The 23265-nt window shown below is 43.8% G+C and overlaps 1 protein-coding gene across 1 annotated transcript in view; it reads right to left on the reverse strand.

Annotated features, from left to right (window-relative positions):
- Positions 1 to 976: 976 nt before the first annotated feature.
- The window catches only part of commd10 (COMM domain containing 10), a 44327-nt gene continuing 22038 nt past the window's right edge, over positions 977 to 23265 (reverse strand). The window contains exons 6-7 of the mRNA XM_061818348.1: positions 1526 to 1585; positions 977 to 1412 (exon numbers count right to left, since the gene is read on the reverse strand). Of these exons, the coding sequence (XP_061674332.1) occupies positions 1374 to 1412; positions 1526 to 1585 (99 nt within the window). The 3' untranslated portion in view covers positions 977 to 1373. The remainder of the gene's footprint in view (positions 1413 to 1525; positions 1586 to 23265) is intronic.

Consider the following 23265-nt stretch of genomic DNA (forward strand, 5'->3'; position numbering starts at 1 on the left):
AAGTTTTCATGAGTCTAACTAGGGGGGAAAAAAAAAGATGTGATCTTTTGTGGCGATTTTTAACAAATTGACATCGTGGAAATTTCCAAAAGCACTAAAAATGGAAATACACTGTACATTTTGTCCCAGTAATGTGACTACAATTTAGTTGACTTTTTAACTAAATGTTTTTCCATGATATTCCTTCAACCCCGACACTGTTAGCTGCCAAATACTGTCGACGTTTACAAGAAAATAAGTTGGATCGGTGAACCAACTTTGACTCATCATCACTTACAAAACGTCTCAATGGCATCGTGACGTGCTCGACTTTCAAATACTGTCCAACCTCCAAATGCTACTTTTAAAGTATTGTACCATCTGGTCAAAACCAACATTTAAATACCAGCGAGAGGCAAGAGCCCCAACAAAATGCGGCGTGACGAACAGAACGGGAGCAGCTCAGTTTGCGTCTGCATCATCAGAGTTGTGACGTGTAGAACTCACCAAAGACTTTCTCTCAATGGACCTGTTGTGCTCTGCTTTCTCGCCGTGGGATTTTGCCAGCGAGGCTCGCCGCCTGCTCTGCACGGCGTGGAGCTGCGATGCTGGCCGCTGGCCACGGGACCCGTTTGTAGTCACAAATGATCCACTTTGTAACCTGATTTTTTTCATTAGTAGAGACATTCGTAAGTAGAGGTACGAGTGTATTTGGAAAGTCATACTGGTCCAAATGTGTGTTTAGACGCTCACCCATCTGCGCGATGTGAAGGTCAGGAGATACTCGATAACTGGATTCTCGACTTAGTGAGTGAGCAAGTGCTAAATTGGAAATATGCCCAATGGCGTCAAAAGTAAAGTGTTTGTCAATATCCAAAAGGTATTCATTCAAAGAAAAGAAACTGAGGACCTATCATCCACGTGCGTACACTTCCCAGAAATTCATTTCGTGAGAATTAATGACTCTTTGAGAGATTTCACCTCCAGATCAGATTTTACTGTTTCAATATTACTTTATTTGCCTCCAAAATTGTATTTCAACATTAATTTCCTCATAACCCTCGGAATGTTTTCTTTTCTTTCTTTCTTTTTTTTTTTTTTTAAATCTCTTGACAAGTGACAACCCATTTACAGACAACAATTATCATTTTTAAGATATTGAAGAATTGTTTCAGTGACAAAAAAAAAAATCTGACTTTCCATTTCTAAAACAGCTCAGTTATGAAAAAAAAAAAAAATGCGGCACACAATCATATTTATGATATGTTTCTTGAGTGAAGGACATAATATGTGTTCCATTCAAGCGCTGTGTTGTTTTTCTTACAGATCTCTTGTCAGCGGTCAGTAAACCACAACCAAAGTGTGTGAGGGTGCGCCCAAGTGTTTCACAACCATCAAGTCAGGGAATCCAGTTGGCCTTGTACAATTTCGAGCTGCAAGAAAGATGAGGTTGAGTAAGGGCGGGGGCTGGGGTGATGTTGGGGGGGGGGGGGGGAGACACACACACACGCACACACACACACACACACACAAATCCCAGACCGACCTTGTTGTAGAACTCAAGCAGCTCCTGGTGGTTAAACTCAATGAAGACATTTTCCCGGACCTTGGGAGAGAGGAAGGACACGGTTAGGACACGCAGCAAAAAGTTATATAAATATAACTAAGTTACAAGTTTGGACGATCTTTGGCGCGTTCCAGAAAATCCTTCACGTATTATTACTGCACTCGCGTCTCCAACGTGACATCTATCGGCATGTCTAAAAAAAAAAATGTGTCCAGGTCTTTCATATCCTTTCTGTGTGAGGGTGAAAATATCAGACAAATTCAAACCCATAGAGAAGCGAGTTTTATAACCCTGAGAGTGGATACACGTGTGCGCACGCTCATGATTGGGGAAATACATGGCTGAAGGAGGGCAAAATGAACCAATCCCATTGGAACTCGTGTTATATGGTAGTCATCACGCACCCGTCGCCATTTAGAGAGCCTCGAATTAATCCCAAATAAAGTTCATCTGTTCTAGGAGGAATTTCATGACATTTTTGGAGGGAGGTCTCACAGCCCACATCGTGGCCTTCCAAAGCGTCGGAGGGATCGCATTGCTCAAAGCTATCACGGAGGCGAAAAAATTACAAAAAAAGAAAGGCATTCGAGCCATTCAATATTCAATATGCAGTGCAACGCAATGACGACAGTCATCCTCCAGTGGGTAAAAGACGGCAAAGTGACATCGGCCAGAGCTGCAAGTCCAAAAGAGGCCGAGGAATTTCTGGCGACTACCGGCTGCGTACGACATGAGACAACAAGATTTCTTCACCTATCTGGGCGAGGAAGCAAGACTGCAATTAAAAAAAAAATAAATAAATACACTCGATTGAACTTTTTGGCCATAATTCCAAAAGGTATGTCATTACCATAAGAACAACAACGCACGTGCAGTGAAACACGGAGGTGACGGCATCACGCTATGAACTCGTCGCACCCTTCAGCTCGAAAGCAAAAAAAAAAAAAAAAGTAAATAACTCCCCCAATGTCTGAAAAGGCCAGCCGGAGCATCTGAATTTCATTTGATGTTAATCAGCGGCACTTCAAACGGTGACCGGTGTGTGCCGACTCCCGGGCGGGCGCCAGTTATGCAACCACACCACCTCTGCTGTTCAGTTTTCATTTCCCGTTGCCTGATTGTGCTGTACAGGTCCCATTCACGGTAGATGATTATTAGTTATTCATAGTGAGATCATTCATCGTATTCTTTTTTTTAGTACAAAATCATTGCATTCTTAAAACACACACATTTTAACATTTGACAGTTTTTCAAAAAACACCTTGTATGTCGTTCCTTCACCCTGAAATTTGATGACCAAAATTATATCCAAAATTATGTCCACCAAAACTGTTCCGAGCCAAATCTGACCCAAGCTAAAATTGGACTTTAGATTTACCAGGGTGTTAAAATCAGGAAAATGGTAGCAATGGTGGTCCTCTTTGAATTTGCGGGGGTGTTTGTTTGTTTGTTTTTTTAACAATTGAGCGTTCGAAAGGGCAATTGAAAAAGTCCTGAGAACTGTTTGTGTTCCCACTACATTTGCACGAGTTCCAGCAGAAAGGGCTTATGAGGCTTTCCAAGGTTAGAAGGGAATCTTGAAAACGCGATTGAAATCATATCGGTTGTTATGGCGTAGTGATAGTTGTGTAGACGATAAAGAAAAGTGCACTTTTCCTTCTCTGAAACATTGATCAAGGTTCAAAGATCCATTTACAAATGCCAAACAGGTTATTAATATATTTTAAATACAGATGGGTTGTTCATCATTTAATACATCCCACTATTATGAAGACATTCTGGCCAAATATACGATGTGTGCGTGGAAAGAAAACCCCCCCAAAAAGCATGGAAGGGTAAAAAAAAAACATATTCCTTGCCCAAAGCTACTCTTGTTTTCCTGTCGACAGTCAAGCGCACACACAGCCTTCGGCCTTCAGCCTTCCCTAATGGAGGACGGTCAGTGAGATGTCATCATCACAGCATCGCAGAATTGAAAGCTGAATAAAAAGTCCACTGTTTGGAACATCAAAAAGGCGCTCCGCTCTTTTTCTTCCTTCTCGTCGAAGGAGGAAAAAGAGTGCAGCACAGATTGTGAGTTGCTGTCTTGAAGCCAAAGTGCATCCCGTGTCCTCAAAAGTACCATCAATAACAGCAACAAAATAACGGGCAGACACCGACATTGTTGGGGGGAAGAAAGTAATTGCACAAAAAGTCTCAAAGAGCCAGCACGTCAGTTGTCGGCACTTTCTTTTTTTTTTTTTTTTTTTTTGCAAGCTGGGAGCCCAAACGAGGCTTCCAGGCCTGGAACTGACCGGTTAGGTGGGTGGTTGGCTGCTGGACGACGCCGTGTCACAGCGAATAAATGGCAGCGATATTAATTCCAGGCAATGTCAAAAGTTCAGAAAGGAAAGTGCATGGGGGAGAAAATCTCTTTATCAGAGGGCCTCCCCCCCCCCCAACCCCCCCCCCCAACCCACTCTTGGCTGCACAGCAGAGGGAGAATGTAGGACATGCTTGAATTAAGCGATTGCAGAGGGAGCGCCGCAAGGACAGCCTCTATAAAGCAACTTATTAATTTGTTGTGCCGTTGTGGATGACTCAACTCGGGGGGGGGGGGGGGGAAATGACATCGGCGGGGCCGTACGAGCAACGCTACTAATTTTTCATAAGCGTGATGAAGAAAGATCCACCGATTTGTGATAAAGGTGTAGAAAGCTCAAAATGCAGACTGCGTGTCACGACGGACGGACGAGCATCTGACGCACTTACACGTTGCGGAGTTGGAGGATGACAGTCTGGCTAGACGACCCGGGCAGTGCCGGCCGGGTGTGCGTACAGACGGAGCCGTCCCGTTGTTCCTCAAGGGCTGGGATTCTGCCAAGGCGGGACGCAGCAAGCCGCTGACAGATCTAGGCTAACACTAATGGGGATAGGAGGCGTGACGCTCCTCATGGCAGCTCTTGACTGACTACCAGTTACACGCACGCAGAATTCCACCGACTGGCATCCATTTTCTGGAGACTTACGATACGGAAGTTCGAAAGTCAAACGTGCCAGCGGCTCTTAAATTTGGGGCGACTGAAATTATTTAAGAAGTATGTAAATGAGGGCGGGAGAGCGAACTGGTACACGACACAACTGCTTCGCATTTCTTAGGTTCTGTGTTTCAATCTTGGCTGCAACCTTTCCTGTGTGGATTTTCCACGCTCATTTCAAAAGCATGCAATGTTTGAATGTTTGTGATTTTTCTTTTTTTTTCTGTGTGCGTGTCAACATGTGCCCTGTGATTGATTGACTGGTCCGGGGTAGGGGGTGAATGACTGAAGATTTTTAGTTGTATTTTTTGTGGTCAATGGTGCTTATGGTTGAGTCAAGATGGACTAATCAAGCCGCCCTCCGATTCACTCAACCAGTCAGATTTAGACACGCTCGTTGCCTCGTGGACCGCCGGAAATTGTAGAAGTCTAACTCCGATTCACGCAACACACTGCAGGCTCGCCGCGAGCGACAGTACTGTGTTAGCCACCGTTTTCCCTGGACCGCCGGCGACACAGTGAAGCTCCCTGAGTGCGATTGGCTAAGCAAGTTGGCGGGTGGAGCCACTGAAAGGATAAAGCGGAGCGCCCGGCACGTCTGCAGGTTGAACAGTAGGGGTTATGTTATTTGGGGGTGTCGCCATGGTGCAACATTCCGTTTATTTTCACAACAAGGATGCGTGACCTCATTTCATCATCTAAGCAGGCAGTCCAGTCCCTTCTGTGCATGTGTTACAGTTCGCTACGCAGTTCCACCAGCTGTTGGGTTTCTGCGAGGGGTCCGCGTTGTTAACCCTTCGTGGGCGGCGTCATGATTTTCACCCATCATATCCTTCACTATATCAAAATATTTAAGTGTTTTAAACTAAAGCCATAATGTGGTATCAGGAGAGGATAGTCAAAATTAGCAGTTACATTTTTGGGACAAGATGATAAAGAAGTAAAGTTATCATATAACTTAACCATAAACGAAAAACAAGTGTTATTTCCTTGATTGTGGCCTGTTAGGAGACTTTTATCGCAATAAGGCAAAAAATTGCCACCCTGCCCATCAATAGCTGATTGGGAATTTACCGACTTCAAGCTCTCATTGTCAGTACGGAGTGGTAAAGTTGACGTGTCAACTCATCGCTTGGAACACTAGTCCGAGCTTCTCTCCCAAAGTCATTTAGAACAGGCTCAAGATTACCTGTGACAAAGGTGATCGCTATGGAAAAATGTTTGATGATATTGTTGAGTCTTGTGAAAAACCTGCAAATCTCGCAAGAATTCAGCTCACTGACCATCTTTTTTGGCTGCTTTGTAAAGCAAGAAAAATAAAAGATGTGACAAATTTCAAATATTTCAAATTCAAGCAAATTTGAGGTCGACCAGTTTCCCACGTGGACTGTGGATTGACCAAAGGGGTTCAACTGTACGACTAAGCCCACGTATCTGCATTTTTTGGCTTGATGAATTACTTTCCAATGTGTGATGGCATCTCCGCAATCTGTGCGGCAATATGCAAAGCCAGCGTTCAAAAGCAGGCAGTATTTGCGGCGAAATCAGAGGCATCAAGATTCTCATCCTCCGCTGAAGTCAAAGTTGCGCGGGGACCAACCGATCCCCCAGAACTGGAAAGATTGTGGAACGGAAAGCAGCAAGAAGACAGGATCATCATGATTAATTCACTTGGATGCGGTGTTCCGAACGTCAGAGAATATCATTTGTATGTAGGTTACATGCTGAGGGAATCCCAACACATTAGAGAGCATAAACTAACAGAAGGGAAAACAAACTTTCAAAAAGAAAGGAGACATTTGGACAACTTCATCGTTCCACACGAACGGCAAGACGTACAGACTGCATTCTGTTACGGCTCACGCAAATACAATCAGTGTTTTATACCAAAGGTTCAGATACGATTCCCTGGATGAAACTGCATTTGTTGGTGCAGTCCCCTCCAAAGGTGTCAATTTTTTGTTGTTTGTGTTGTACTTTGATCATAACTGGGTTTCAGATCAAGACGTGAATAAGAGACGAAAGTTGCGAATTCCAGCTTTTGTTTCAAGGTGTTTACATGCAAATGTCATAAACAACTCGGGGGAGAGAGCACCGTTTGTTTGTTTGTTTGAAGCCACCCACTTTTCAAGTGAATAAAAGACACTATTGAATTGATTTTATGTGACTAACTTTTCATATTAGGTGGCTTGCAATAACTGCATCAAGCCGGCGACCCACTGACATTTCTGCTTGATGAAGTCCTTTGGGTCGTTGTCTTGTTTCAAGATGAACCTTCTCCCAATTAGTTTCAGTCAATTGCCAGACAGAATCATTTTGCAGACTTCAGAATTCACTCTGCTGCTACCAACGTGAGTTCGACCAGCAACAACGACCGACAAGTGGACCCGTTCCAAGCCGTGACATGAGCGCCACCGTATTTGAGCTTGTGTGTTTTGGATCATAATTAGATCTTTTCTTTCTCCATACTTTGGTCGAGGTTAATCCTGGTCTCATCAGTCCATGAGACTTTGTTCCAAAGGTTTTTGTGGCTCATTTCTGTCCTTCTGTATTTCTTTCCAATCCTTTTCGTTGATGAGTGGTTTTCATCTTGCGGTATGGCCTGTATTGTATATTTCTTCTCTCAAAGTCTTCTTCCAAGATTGGATTGTGATACCTTCGCCACTGCCCTGTGGTGTCACTGACTGTTGTCTTTGGGTCTTTCTTCAGAGCTCTCATAATGTTTCTGTCATCAACTGGTTTTGGCTGTTGCTCGGCTGACCTGTTTGATGTCTGTTGCTCGGTCCTCCACTAGTTTCTTTCTTCTTTTTTTAAATGGAAATTCCACTTTGTAGTACTGGGTATGCCCAATTTTCGTGCAATAGCTGTGATCATTTTCCCTTTCTCTCAGCTTCAAAATGGTTTGGTGCCCCATAGACAGCAAACTGGTCTTCACATTTACCAACAACGCGGTTTTCAAAGGTGAAACCCAAAGCCAAAAAGAAGCACTACCTAATGTTTTAGCAATCAATCTAAAAGGCAACACCCGAGCAACCAGAAACACCCGTCAGTCATACATTCCAATACTTTTGCTCACTTGAGAGTGAGTGGGTTCAAACAAACTCTCCTCTGGACTCGATGTCAATACCGTTAAATAAAAGTGGAAGTCTGAACTTTTGTCTCATATTCGTCTTTTGATATGAAACTCAAATGTCTCCAGTATACAACAAAACAAAATGAATTGACCTCGTCATTTCAATACCTTTGGAGGGGACTCGGGAGCAGGAGCTGCTGGGTCACTTTCAAAAAATCAAAACGGGCACAGCGAACGCACTGCAAATTCGTTCATCTTAACATTGGCTTCTGTCAGTTATTCATATGAGACATTTTTAAAAAAATAAAATGTTTTTGAAGTGGTTGGGTTCTTCAAATATTTTACGTGATATTGGATGAACACAAAAAAAGCACTTCAGTTGAGCCCACTTGCACATTTTCATCTATTATAATAATCTAATATAGTGACGACTTCTTTCTTTGTTGAAATGAATGAAAAAGCTTTGAATCTATTTAAGCCCCCCCACCACCACCACCACCACCACCACCACCACCAAAAAAAAAACCAAAAAAACAATGCTGGTGTGATGGAAAACAAATTGACTACAATATGAAATATCTTCAATGACCTATTGAGCAAACACTGCTGCCGGCTGCTATAGTTTGCTTGGCATTGTTTTTTTTAGGATGTTTGGTCTTCCCGTGACCTCCTGAGCCATCTTGAAAAACAGCCCAGAAGAGTTGTGGCTGAAAAAAATGGTGTCCTCGCGCACAGCGTTGCGCTGGAGCCATCACAACGTGACAAACACTGAACCCAAAAACGTCAGACATCTTCTAAAAGCCTGCTGACAATTACAAATGAGGGCTGTCAAAGGCAGACACTAGAAAGCGTCAATCAACACTCGAGCGCAGACTCGAACGTACATGATTCACATTCCAGTCTTGAAAACAAACACGAGGGAAAGACTTTGTCAAACTTTGTATGATGATATTAGTACATGAGAAGAGCGCATAAAGGCCAGCATAACTCTCGAATATCCTCGTTGGATGAAATATCTGGGAATAAATTTGCTTTGAAAATCCCATCTCCAAAAATTCTTTATCCCGCTTACATTTTTCGTTTTCTTTTTGACAGCTCCGTCGATGCGTGTCTAAACTCAAAACATAACGGGAAGCAAACAATAGCTGATAAGCTTAAAAGAGGGAAGCGTAAGCTTCTGTCTACCTGGGGAGATGTGAGAAAAAAACAAGACGGACAAAACAATACTTAAAGATTCGCTTGGATTTGTCGAGTGAGAGATGGGACAAGTTCGGGGAAAGCAGACTTCCTCGCCCGGACACGATGAATTCCTGATTCAGCAGATGTATACGTTCATAATTGTACCACACACTAAAACATAGTGTAAAAGGCATTCTTAGTACTACAAACGCTTATGTTTAAACAAGAACGTGTGCAGCGGAGTCACGTCATATCGCCGGCGTCGGGCCGAAACCGCACATGTCCAAAATTTGGTCATTTCATAGTTTTTCCACAAATCAATACTATTAATCTGTCCCCATGCGGTGGTCCTTGTTCTAAAGTGTTGAAAACGTTTTGCCCTCTGACGCCGCAATGTTTACGTCTTGACAAACGTCTTTTCTTTGCTTTCCTGAAGTGGTCGTTTTGGAGATACGAGGTTTCACCAGCAAAATGAAAATTTGGAAGAAAAGATCTGTTTTGGTCCATGCCATCATGTCTACCGAATAACTGCTTATGTATATTTTTGGGGGCATTAACATCGTACAAGGCAGGACTTTAATACCTGCATTCCGTACAAAGGTGTAAAAGGCCATCAACAAAATGGAAGAGAGGGAGTAAACTGTTGCATCCACGTCTTTATCTGGACTCCGAAAAAAATTGGCTTACGTTTGGGTTTTGGTTGTTCAGATCCAAATATTACTCTCAATGAAGTGAGGGAAAAACCCTGAATCCGCAGCAAAATGTCCGAAGTCTAGCTCGGCCTACGTCCCAAAACCAAAAGTACAGCTAAAAAGACCGAAAGCAACGACGCACTGCCATCGCTTCTTCATAAACACAATCAAACTCAAGCTCGCTCGCTCGCTCGTTCGCTCTCACACACAATGGCGTAAAGCTGCGATGACTGACTGCCCGTGACCTGCCTCCCGTCACACACTACACGCTGCTTCACAATAGTTGCCTGCAGGCTGCACTAACATGATGGGAGGTCTTCCCTCGCGTCAAGGTGGTTCTGCCTCGCGCTCCACTCTCAATTCTCAACACAATCACAATGAACGCACCCTGGCTTTATTGTGTTTCCTTTATCGCTGTTGCACTGGCTCACCTCATCCGCCAAGTGACACAAACCCACCACAGTATTAAACAAGCCGTCATTGAGCCGTCCATCCTTAACCCAGCTGTGCGCCGACATTTAGTTCGGCGTCGGCTTTGGCTGCAACCGACCCCCTTACCTTGCCGCGTATTCCCGCGTGAATACAGCGGACCAATTAGTGGGGGAAAACACGGCGGAAGTCTACACCCAGGGGGAGGTGAGAGCACAAAGGACAACAATCAACCCAAAACGGAAACAGCAGCTGGTTACAGGTCCCATTTACTGTATGTTGGACCGCGAGCGCAATATTACATTTTTAAAGAGGGAACGGATTAGGTGAAACCTTTTCATCTTTACTCAGCAGTCATTAAACGCATCAGCAGATCAATCGGCAACAGAGATCAGTCTGGATTCATGAGGGGGTAGCAACCATGATCTAAGCAAATCACATCCTCTAATTTGTTTGTTGGTCTCGTCAGCGAGGGATCAGGTCGCCGGTGCCCCGCCTGCCCATGGTCAGCGGTCATTTGTTTGTGTGCGCACATACTACCAAATCACCTCCCAAATTAAAATCTGCCACATCCTGTGGCGAGGCCCGGAACAAAGGAATCATGGCTCGTTTCCCCTGAGGTTGAAACTGCCCCAGCTAGCTTCGGTATCTCATGTGACCCACATCAAAAGGCTCGGATTACGCAATAAACAGATGCAATTGATGGGCGAATGCACTCAAAGTGGCTCAATCAGGTGTTGGTTCTATACCTAAAACTCTATTCTTCATGTTACAAAACATTTTTCAACAAATCTATAGCATTACCTCTTGGGGAAATTTTGGAGATGAATGATTTGGAATACAAAAGATAGATTACAAGCATGTCCTGCACACACTTCAGAGGTTCTGGCGCGAGTCCTTATGTGGAGTTGGCCTATTTTCCCTGTATTTACATGGCTTTCCTCTGCGTACTCGAGGTTTCTCCCACACTCCAAAAACACGTTAACGTTCACTGAACAATTTAAATTTTTCATAGATAGAAGTACATGTGAGTGTGAATTCTTGTTTGTCTATCTGGGCCCGGCAGTTGGCTAGCAACCGGTCCAGGGTGTACCCCGACTTTCGTCCCAAGTCACCCACAACGCTAACAAAGACAAATGCTGAAAATGAATGGGGGGCCGGGGGGGGGGGGGGGGTAACGGATGGCGACTTGATTAAATATCCCGAGGGAAGGTTGTGCGGGGACCCATTTCTAATAGTGTAATAGTCATAAAATACATTATGAACATTTCAGTGAAACAATCCAAAAGACCAACACGTTTAGCAAACAAGAAGAGTCCAGTTCCCATCATTCAACCATGATTTGGATGACTACAAAGAAAAAAAGTAAGTTGCGATCGACTGAGATAGAGAGAGGTGACTTAACACCATTTATTGAGCTTATTGTGTCTATTTGTGCACACCATGTAATGATATTCACGAGTCTATAACATAGCAATCACAACGTTCTCGATGCAACTACATATGTGCTGGCAAGATGGCAGGAGAAAGTGATGGTGTGTGTCAGGGATGTCGTCTGGGGCCGTTTGTCAGCTCATTAGCTTTCCCACTTGATGAATTAGAAGCACAATAAAGAATCATTATGTATTGGACAACAAAGAGTGCGCTTGTTGCAGCATGGAGCGTTCACTCACTCTCTTACGTACACACACACACAGCTGATTGTCGCTAGGTAGACCAGGGTGGGATTTTCACACGCCTTGTCCCCCTCGATCCTTTCAGTACAGTACACAGCATGACACACACACACACACAAAGCCAGGAATTGTCTGCGCTCAGTGGGCCACTCGGAACAAGAATAGTAGAGACACAAAGCCAACGATGCAGATACGTGCACAGGCTGCCTCCAGGCGTGCCTCAAAAATATTCAGAGAATGTTTTGTCCAAACCCCCCCCCCCCCCCCCCCCCCCCCCCTGTCGAGCAGCGGCCACAAGCTAAGACTTTGTGCGCTTGGGGCCCACAACCGGAACTAACACAAACCCACCACAGTATTTAGTCAACAACTTAACTGACCAACAACTGAATTCTGAGCTGTTTTGAAGGAAGGCGTCCTGATGACATTGTGACAAGTTATTCGCTGACAGTCACTGAGGCTGTAAAAGCCACCAAATGTTCAATAATGGAAAGAGTGTGAATATTACAGCTGGAATCATTTTGTGAGGTTAATCCAGTCGGGTCTCCTAAATTTGGCTGATAACGTGTGCATGAATAAAGAATTACAGATGACGAATAAATAACCATGAGTTCATTATATCGGGTATAATACAATGCATTATGCAAATCCTGCAACAATGGACTTGTGAAGATGAATGTACTGAAACTTTATGAGGTCAAACACAATCCAATCTGGAATTCTGATCAAAACTCCAAATTGTTCAGATTTGTGCCGCGTGAAATAAAGGAAATAAAAACAGTAAGACATTTGAAAACATCCTTAAAAGGTGTAAAGAAGTCAAGTATTCAATGAGGAATAAGTAACATTTTCAGTATTTTTAACATTTTCTAACACTCACATTTAGTTATTCTGCTTGTGTGAAAACAAGTTTTGTTCATTATTTAAGCGTATTACTGTAGCGCTGTACATGTGACCTTAACCTGGCACTCAAGTAGCCATCAAAGTGTTTAGGAACTCACAATCGTTTTGTTTGTTTGCTTTTTTTGTACAACGTAATTTCAAAAGGCCTTTAAACAAATGAGGAGTTTTTCCGTGCTCTTTCCTCATTGCCTTGGACCTCTTCAAATTTGGCGATAATAGGGTCACGTTGGACAAACGCCCTGCAAATTTGCCATCAGTGCGCTAGAAAATCAAATCAATCAGAGAATTACCCAAGACGAACAAAAAGCAGACAGATGACCCAGACCTTCATCAATGAAACATGGAAATCATGAGCATCCATGCGCACACATACGTGTGACCAGAAAAGTTGCAGAATCGGGGGGACAACTTGCAGTTTGGGTTTGAAATGTAAGCTTCGGTGACACCAGTCGTGCAACTTTCCCGCCACACCTGCTACGCAGCGAATAATTCATTGAGGTTAAAGCCAGTCACCCCTTTGAACTTTCTTGAGAAATCCCCCAATGGTGACTCGGCTCCCCCTCCGTTCAGCCTTCAATCACTCACATGGGAACCTTCCCTCCTTCCCGAGGGAACTATGACAGCTCCTCAAGTTCTCTCCTCCTCCTTCCCGTGGTCAATGTTGAATAGAAACCGAGCGCCGGTCTGACATCAGACATCCGGCCGGCGTGTCTGCAATGCGTCATTTGCGGCTGAACGTTTGCTAGCGGCTTTACCGGCAACAAACCTCCACCAATACGTGTCAAACGCGTTGTACGGCGCACTTCTTCTTCTTACACAGTTTGCGTGCAGAAACTCTGGAAATATTAGCGTTATCGTTGAAGTTGTTAAATAATGTAATGTGTGGTACTGTGGTCATCTTTTATTGGATGCCGGGAGACTTTAAATACGGTGTGGTAGATAGTCAGCACTTTCTGATGCAGAACATTATGATTCTGTGCTTGACAAAGCCCACACACAGAGAATATAGAGAAATTGGAATTGTTACCATATTACAGACTATGACAAAGAAGCTTGATTTATAATCAAATGAGGGAAAAAAATGAAATATAACTCTCGGATGGCTGTTGGTGTGCCAGCCTATCCTTACAGACTGCACGTAGAAAAAAGGTAAAACCCATGAAGATTTCCCTCGTCAACGTTTGCTTGACAATATTATTGCACAACAGATCATATCTGGCAAATTGCTATTGTTTAATGATGGACGGGCTTGAAAACGTGAAACAAAAGCCTCCCCAAAGTCTTTAAATCCAAGCACGAGCTTTAAAATGGCGTCAGACAAGACCCGGGCATGTTTTCGATCATCTGAAGAGGAATCATGAGGTTTCAGTCCCGGCAGTAAATTTAATGGGAGGCTGCAAATTGCAAGAAAAACTTTGAGACGCGTCGCTCTTTCCCCTCCCTCTCATCAGCCTACATAATTCCCACTCGTATTACATGTCCTTAAACTCCAGTCACACTTCTTTACTCCAGAAATTTACTTTTTTTTTTTTTTTTTAAACTTCAAGAAGTGGATTTCAGCCCCTCACTCGTGTGTATTGACTGTACACAAATGCTGTTTATAAAATAATTGACGCTACAGCATCAGCGTCAAAATAGACGCTATCTAGCCTACATCCTCGAGTGGCTGGTGTTTGTGTACAAACCCCGTCCCCTAAGGAAGGATCCGTTACATATATTCAGCTGAAGTTGAAGAGTGCAAATCGAGTGATGAGGGACATGGAGAAGCCAACCCATGAGCAATTTCATTTCATGAGTGAAGCAAGAGAGAGAGAGAGAGAGAGAGAGAGAGAGAGAGAGAGAGGCGAGAGACCCACCACCGCTTCAACCTAGACGCACACAAATCAATAAAAGCGTGATGTCTTCCCATATAAATCTTTGGACGGCGATATCAGTCTCGCGTCATCCAATTCGCACTTTCAAGCTAAACACGAGTGAAAGATCTTGTAAAGAGTGCATACGGGCAAGTCGAGTCGATACGCGCCACTGAGCCAAATTAGGAACTGCGTTAATGAAATTCATCCATCAGTATCAGAATCAACTGAATTGTCAGCATGTTAAAACGCAAGAGGGAATTTGACTCCAGCAGTTGAAGCCAATCCTATGGTTTTGTTTTGTGTGTTTGCATTCCCACAGTATTGCTGGTGGGCAACTAAGCCCCGTCTGATTAACGACAACAAGTTGGGTGGCAACCCAAACTCTAGACAGTTTTCTAATAAGTCAGTCACAATTTGACACATTACTTGAAAATAATGCAAGAACTGGCAACTGTCTCACAGATTTCTTTCACAATCATATGCAGTACATTTTAACGCCCCACAGGAGTAAGACAACTAGATAACGTAAACGCCATTTCAAGTCCTTTGGCCGCCTTCTTCTTGTACCAATGCGCTCAACCACATACATTATACAGTTTGATGGCTTTAGAAACCATTGTCCAAATTCACTTTAGAGTGTCTTTAATAGCAAATCGTAGTTTAGTGGTGTATTTGTGGTGCTTGGACTCAAGGTAAATGCCCTTTGTCCCCAACAATCCTCCAACGCGACCTATTTATTAGCACGAGCAAGTGCCTCAGCGAATCTGAAAACGAGCAGACCTTAAAATGCGCAAAGCCTCTCCCCGTGCTCGTCATTACCATGTTTGTTTATCTCCCGCTTCATCCCTCAGAGGAGCAACCCGGCCTTGTAAAAGTGGGAGAGGAAAACTTTAAAAGTGGGAAAGAGGCATACATTTCTGTCAGGTCCCAGAACGATGCATGATACCGAGCTATTTCCATAATGGTAGCTTAACAGGCGCTAGCCAGCGGAGTGAGGGGCGCGCCGCCCTCATTAAGGCGCTCGCTCAGGAACAGATTAGCGTGTCATTAACATACAGGGAGAAGAGAGCAAAATAACCGCTTCCATTTCACAGTCTAAAAAGCTGCCACAGACAAGAGTTAAAGATAAGTGGAAGGGAGTGATGGACTCATTCTCGGGGAAGATTAAAAAAAAAAAAAAAAAAAAAAAAATTGGCAAGTAATTAATTCTGATTGTCTCGGAGCATGAAAACGCTGGACAGACTTCCACTTCTTCTTTGCATTCACATTTTCTCTCCTTGCTCCAATGTCCAACGCCACATTGTTGTTGGCACCAGCAGCTACAACAGGATTTGTTGCAATATTAAATAGAGACTGACCTGTGATAGTTCTCTTTGTTACATCTGCAGCACCGGCAAAAAAAAAAAAAAAAAAAAAAATACATTTAAAAAGGCACCCTTACCGGCAAAACTCATCTCCAGAGGAAATAGGCCCAGCAGGGTAAAGGAAAACAATGGCTAGTTCTTTAATAAAAGAACTTATTCATAACGTTGAGGAAGAGTGAATTTTGAATCAAACTACTAGTGCACAGAATGTAAGGGAAAACCTCAGGTTGGGAATGTCAAGCTAATATTCAACAGTGCCTTTATGTATTTTAGAATATGGAATACATTTGATTGCCAGTCATTTGGATTCATGGACCCAAATAAGTACATTTTCTCATTAAAAATAAATACCAGGAAGCGCTAACCTTATCATCTTATCAAGTGCCTAGTTAATCAATCCACCCTGTATATAAAAGAAACCCAAACTTCCTCCCGCCTCCATGGCCGTCATAACTGCGATGCAAACATTGTAACTTTCCTCTATGAAATGACTACTTATCGTCGCGATTTGTTCTATTCCTGCTATTAAATCCTGCCACAAAACGGATGCCATTATATCATTCTTTATGCCACCATCTGCACCAGGTATCACACCACACCGTCTCAGTGAGTGATGGTTACATAAATGTTTGCTGGCTTATTAACCCCACAGTGCATCGCTGGAACTCGACACGAAGCAATGAGGGAAAAAAAAATTAAAAAAAAAAAATTCAAACTTCCTCGAAAAAGAATATCTGAGTGAAGCTCGATGATGCCGCATGATGAACTTGAGTGACTTTTTCCACCTCCAGTTTGCTCACTTCAATGTACTCGAGCCTTTGATTTGAAGGAAGAAGCTGAGTCAAATTCGGAATTAAGTAAGTTTGCCTGATGGACACAAATATACTCCCGGTAGTCGTCGGTATAACTCTCAACCTCATCGAGCAGCTGCTTGTCCCAATTTTTGCCCCAACGAGCTAAAATTCCCTTCATTAAAAATCTGCTTTACAAGTGAACAGACGAGACTAGAGAGACACTCGCTAAGCCGCAGTGTTGGACTGAAGTAAAGCTACAGTTGGGCTTCAATGACAAATGACCCATACAGGAAGGGCCGCTGCTCGCAGGGTGAACAGAACACTGAACATTGAGTCGCAGAATAACGAGCTCCGACTGTGTGGCGAGGCTCCGTTACATGCGAAAACATCACCTCCGTCTGCCTTGTGTGTCAGCCCTGAAGCTGCAAATTGAGATATAAAACAGTCTGGACCCGCACATTCGTGGCAATGATGTGCAATTAGTGCACGTTTTTACCTTTGTCAAGGTCACGGAGGCCTTACAAAAGATTGTGTGCGCATTTGTCAAACAACGACAGGAGGCAACATGAGGTTTTTGCATAAAAATGCAACTGATGACCAGTGGCGGTTTATATGGAATCCTAAACCAAGACAACTTTTTTTCCCAGCATTTTTCAAGGGTGAGTTTGTGATTTTCTAAAACAAAATAACTGCTTTCGTATTTGCTAAAAGAGCCATCATGACTTGACAATAATACATTGTAAACACGATGTGACAAAATCAGCCATCTTTTGCGATTCTGATTTGCTATACGAGTGACGACCACAACAAAACACAACCAGAGAAAAAAGGCGTGACTTACAAGGTTTCATTCATTTGTCGCGCACTCGCACGGACACTCAGTTACTACGGCACTAAATATTATTAAGTACATATTTTTTTGCAACGCCGCACTGATGAGCCCGTGATGAGTTTGCCCCTGAGAGGGCAGCTAATGAATGACAACTAATAAGTCACACCTCCAGTCTCTGGTTGGTTGTTTGTCCTCGGGTCATTATCAAATGGAAGACCAACCGCTATCGTAACGCTAGCCGATAACCGAACATGAAGTTCATCCATCCGAGCCGAGTCGCATTACAAATACGTCGAGCTTTATGCAAGAGCAATAGACGCGCCTTCCGCACGCTAAAAAGCAATCCATTCCTGAAATAACATCCAGCCGCGCCGCGTAACATCACAGACGTAATTCATCCCAGCGCGCTAGCCTAGATTCCGTTTCTCTCTTTCAACATCTCACTGAGGGGAAGAAAAAAAAAAAAAAAGCCCCAGATATGATAGCTTTGATTGTACTTTATCCTTGAAGTGTGAAAAAGTAAACAAAGTGAGGGTAGGCGAGGAAGCAGTGAGGAAGAAGCTTCAAGTGTAATCCATATTCCGCTGCTCTCCTGTAAGTCTTTCATGACCGAATCAAAAACAAACCCAGTGTGTCACATCTTAACTGTTGGCCTCTCACCCGGAGCCCTCAGCCATCCATCAATCCTTGTTTTTTTCAACCTGCACACCCTTCTCAAGATGTAAACATACCACTAGCCTTCCGTCACATCCTGTATCCACATTTAAACACGCCTTACACAAAGGCTACCCAAAAAAAGAATTGTTTCATGGATAAACAGAGCAGCAAAAGTTGGATTTTGAATATTCCCCAAACACACTGGACTTTCAGAAGAAGATTGTCTTTATGTTTCAAGAACAGAAGGGACGCAGAAAAAAAAAAAAAAAAAAAAAAAAAAATCACCTGCTCAGGGGAAGGGTTCATGCTTTCAAAAGCTTTTGGACATTTGCAACGTGTTCTTCAGCGCTCAACATATCTGATGGGATGACTAATCGCAACATTCCAGAGATGGTGGATAAAAATACAAGTTGGGATATCTTAAAGGTCACGCAGGCTTAGAATAAATCAGTCCAACGAGTCTGCAAAACTTTCAGGTACTTTGAACAGTGGCATTTCTTCTCTTCTCAAGCGATGATGGCCCCGCCCTCCATCCCGGTTCACGTGCAAGCTCATCGAGGCCCAGAATAGGCAAATGTCTGTGAAAAGGCTTTCCGGCTGCCTCTCTCTCAAAAATTGATGACTGCTGCCGACTTAAGTGCCTCAGTGGAGATGCCATTCCGTGTTGAACTTTGACATCAAGCTGAGGATTTGAGGCGCCGTTGCTTTCAGGCACGACGTGTTGCGACGCACAAGCATAAACGATATCCAGCGTGACAGGTTTATGAGGGAAAAATATCACTTTAGGTTGGCGCCATCGAATTCGGGCAATTCTCGAGTTTTGAAAGTGAGCGAGCTAAACAGCCACCGGCAAGACCGAAATGTGCCTTTTGATGGATTTAACTGAATTTCAACTCCCGACGACAAAGATTAACCCTTGAAACGAGCTCGCGCATGTGCTTAATTGTCTTCCCTTTGAGGGGTTCCCCCGTCCCAGCTGTGACTAAAAGGATTCTGAGGATTTTTAATGTAATGGCAGAGAAAGAAAGTGTCTGGTTTGGAGCAACGCCCAACGGGCGGATGAATTTTATTTTTAACCTCCTCATCAGCCCGACGACACCTTCCTCCACTCTTCCTCTTCCTCTTCCTCTTCCTCTTCCCTCATCTATCTCTTTGTTCTGCTCTCCATGTGTCTTTTTAGCAGCTTCAGAGCCCGGGTGTCTTATCGAGGCTTCCCAGAAGAGGGTACACCGTAAAACCGGCTCCCCGCTATCGGCCCCGTGGCAGTCGCAACGAGGCCGACAAGCATATCCGAGCCTACGGAATCTAACGCCGGCACACGCTCCGCTTTTTAAGCCTCACCCAAAAGTCTACTTTAGAGTGGAGTCGTTTTCCTACAAACGCTTATGCTGGTCTATAAACTGCGCTCAACAAACATCCGCGAAAAACTTTTGTGAAAATGTTATGAAGAATCAGGGAAAGATTTTTTTTTCCCCCAAATAACTAACAAGTTGATATTAATGACTGAATGTTGGTTGGGTTTTTTTTTTTTTTTCTTTTGCTGTGGTATTTATCACCTCAGACAAAGGTTCACTGACAAAACTGCGAGTGTGCTTATCACTTGAGGGCAAGTTTATAATCTAGAACGTGCAATGAGTCACGCTGGGAGAAAAAAATACAGGCCAGACGCAGACAGAAGGGAGAGACAAAGCAAAGGAGACAAAACATGCAAAGACATGCAGGCTTTGACGCTGTGATGACCAGATTGGCTATCTGCACCAGCAGTGTCGTTTTACCTCCGTCACCCGGCGTGCAAAAAAAAAACCCACAAATAAATGACACGGAAGAATTTTCAGTAATTCATTCAACTGCTGCTGCAATTAGCAAACATCATCGCGTATGTATGATGAAGCTCCAGTCTCGCTGTTTCCCGCTTTCAACTTCACAAACTTAATGGTGCGTGTTATTCTTTCCATATTTTCTTTCCTACATTTTCCTGCGTTTAAAATGCACATCGCAAAAAGAAAAAAAAGATGGTGACGTAGAACACAGCGGTTCCATCTCTGAATTTTTGTGTTTCAGAGCGCTACTTCTTTATTACAATGTATGTTGTCAAATTTCACAGGAGGGAGCGGGTTCAAGATGAGCTCCAAAGATTTCATTTCCCAATGTCGTTTATAATTATTAACTAAACTTGGAAATGTACCGAATGAAGTACAAAAACTCGAGCTGTGTATGGAACAAGCGCGAATGAAAGAATGGGACGGAAACGAGCCGCAAGGATCCACGTTCGTGCACACTGACTGAAGTCTTTCAGACAATCTTACGAGGGAGCGAAAGCCTCGGAAACACGAAGGCAACCGACGCCTACGTGAACAAGTACGATCTGACGCTTCCACCGCAGAACAATAAGGATTATTCCTCCACGCCCACCACCACCAGCGCGTTGCGTCCAATCTGACAAGCTGTCATCTTGCGCCATTGTACCGTGTGTACTGTTTCCAAACGGGGGAGATCACGTGGCTTTGTGCGGGAGAATCGCAAAGATCTACGAGTGCGTAATCTCTGCCAGTGGCCATCCGTCATTTGAACAAAACCATTTGATTTGGACGCAAGAACGCTGAGCTGAGTGACACACTCGGTGCTCGCGGAAGCATCCTCAGCAGTCTTTTCACGTCAAATGCGTAGCACATGAAACGGACTCCGGCGAAAGGATGTTTGCGTGCTGAGCTATCCATTTTATTTGGCTATTAACAACGCACAATTCAAAATGAAAACGAATGCAATCTTCAAGGAGTCGAGACAGGGCTAAGTCACAGCTGGGGGGCAATTTAGCATGTGTGGATGTGAGGAGCATCATTAGAGGAAGGTCAACGTGACTTTATCAACACACCTGATAAATAATTTACAACGAGGCAGGAATTAGACTTTGTAATTAAATCGCTCCGTGGGCGAATTTGCATGTTTATACCTGTGTGCGTCACGCACTTGTGTGTCTACAAGCGTGAGCATTTGTACACTCTCTAATTAGCACCAAGAGAAGAATTGCGCCTATTACAGTGTTGCATTATGCAGAGCTGGAGCTGGCATAAGGCAGCACGGGGCTCAAACACTCTGGGTTACTTCGGGTTGGTGATGCGTGGACTGGACAAGCGCAGAACAAAAAGGGGTGGGGGGGAAATCAACAATGTCTGTGTATGACTGTAGCTCGTGTTTTTTTTTTTTTTGTGCCTGTCAGCAATCTGTTGCAACTCTTCCTCCGTGTCAGACACTGCCATTTCCAATCAATGGCACAACCTCAAACAGCAGGTGGCATTTGGCCCTTCCGCTAATGACATTTAGGCATCACCAAGAGGGACCCGCGTGTCACTCCAATTAGAAGAAACGCGCCTTTGTACGGGAAGCTGCTACAGACAAACCTTTACTCCACCCTGCAAATTTGGTGATGAATTATTGAAAAGGGCAAAGCCTGAGCACCTTGATGAGGCTGGCACATTTGACTGTCTAAATGGGTGAAATGACACAGCCCCAGGAAAAGGGGGCGGCGGCGGCGGCGGCTGGGGGGGCCGGGGAGGGCAACGCCGTCTCAGCAACTTGCAGCACAACTGATTCAACAGCCCCTTTCTGCTAGATCTCAAGAGTACGTCAGCCATCCCCGAGCCTTGTTTGAAGATGAATATGACAGAATAGTGGCAGCAGTTAACCCCCCCCCCCCTCCCCCCACCACCCACCACCTCCTGTCAAGCTCCCGAGACCCATGACCCACCTATTCAGTGTTGCGCAGTTTAAAAGGCCAGAACATCAAAAGACCGACTGTCAATTTTGACAAGCAGTCACCTAGCGGTTAAGCACTCTCCCTCGATTATTTAGCGCAGACAAGAAAACTTTTTCCAAAAGATTACAGACAAAACATTCTAGTTTCAAGACGACGTGATGATGGGAACGATTTTGTTAGGAAAATGGTGACATAAAGGGAGTGAATGTGAACTTCTGATGTGGATTCGGCTAGCGTGATTTTTTTTTTTTTTTTTGGTAGGCAATGTGGTATTATCTAATAAAAGCACATTTCTGTGTGAATATGTCTTTGCATCCTACGCCCGTCAGAAGTGCACCAAGGTTGGGAGTGACTCGATTTTACAGCGTGGTCGTGGGTAGCATGTTTGTCTGACGTTTCCCCAAACTTGCCTGGAATCGGCTCCAGCTCACCTATTAACGGAAGGAGGACAAGCAATATAGAAAATGGATGGAAGTGGCCCCCATTAATCTTTTCAGGGTGGGCCACAAGACATCTGGTCAAGCTGTGACATCATTTGTGATGAGCTCAGTAATAAGTGCTGAGTGTTTTATGTCAAGTCAGCAGTTTTCTGCCTTCGCTCTGGCCACAAGGAATGATCAAAACAAGTTTTGGATCTGCGGTTATCGGGGGGAAACCTCACGTAAATCCCACCCCTCGAAACCAGACACTGTCCTTTGTGTCGCAGTAAAATAATCATATCAGACAGGAACAAGGTCTACTTGATAATCCTTGCACTAAAACAAAGGTGTGAATGCAATTTCGAAGCACAATGTTTTTCTAACCGTAGTATAAGTACAGTAATGCCTCATTTATTGCAGGACCACCCTCGCAAAAGCAGCGCCACAACATTGGGGATTATCTGCGCGTACTTTGAAGCTCCATCGTCCTCCCCAGGTTCTTGTTAATCTTCCCCACGAGCCGCTTAACTTATAAACATTTTCGATATTCAAACACCTCTTAAACGTACAGTAATGCACAGTAGCACTGTACACTACATTTTATCCTTTGCAATATGTATTTCAATGATTTCTTTTTGATATAGTTTTAGGTTTTAGGATCGAAAGTCTTTATTTTACCACAAAAATATTACAGCATGCAATCAAAATCCCGTGACACGGTGAACTATGCACGATATGAATATGGATTGTACAGAATCCACAATAGGTGAACTCCAATACAGCGAGGGAACTGTAGTTAATTATTATTATTTTTTTTTCATTTTTTTTTTTTTTTTAGAGGACCTCAGGATTCAGGCAAAACAACCATAAAATGGTAGCTTCACAAACACAATGCCCGGTTTCATTCTTTTTGGAAATGCGTTGTTGAGACTTTTTGGAGGGCGTACTCATTACACACATGCCTACTCGATTTCACTTTGTTAAGGAAAAGTGCTTTCCAGGGCAGACTTTCCCAAAAATTGCACTGATGCTGACAAGCCAATTTTAGGGGGCCCAAGACCTCTACCAAATAAAGTC

This window comes from Syngnathoides biaculeatus, chromosome 4 (genome assembly GCF_019802595.1).
Source record: "Syngnathoides biaculeatus isolate LvHL_M chromosome 4, ASM1980259v1, whole genome shotgun sequence".
NCBI classification, from domain to species: Eukaryota; Metazoa; Chordata; class Actinopteri; order Syngnathiformes; family Syngnathidae; genus Syngnathoides; species Syngnathoides biaculeatus.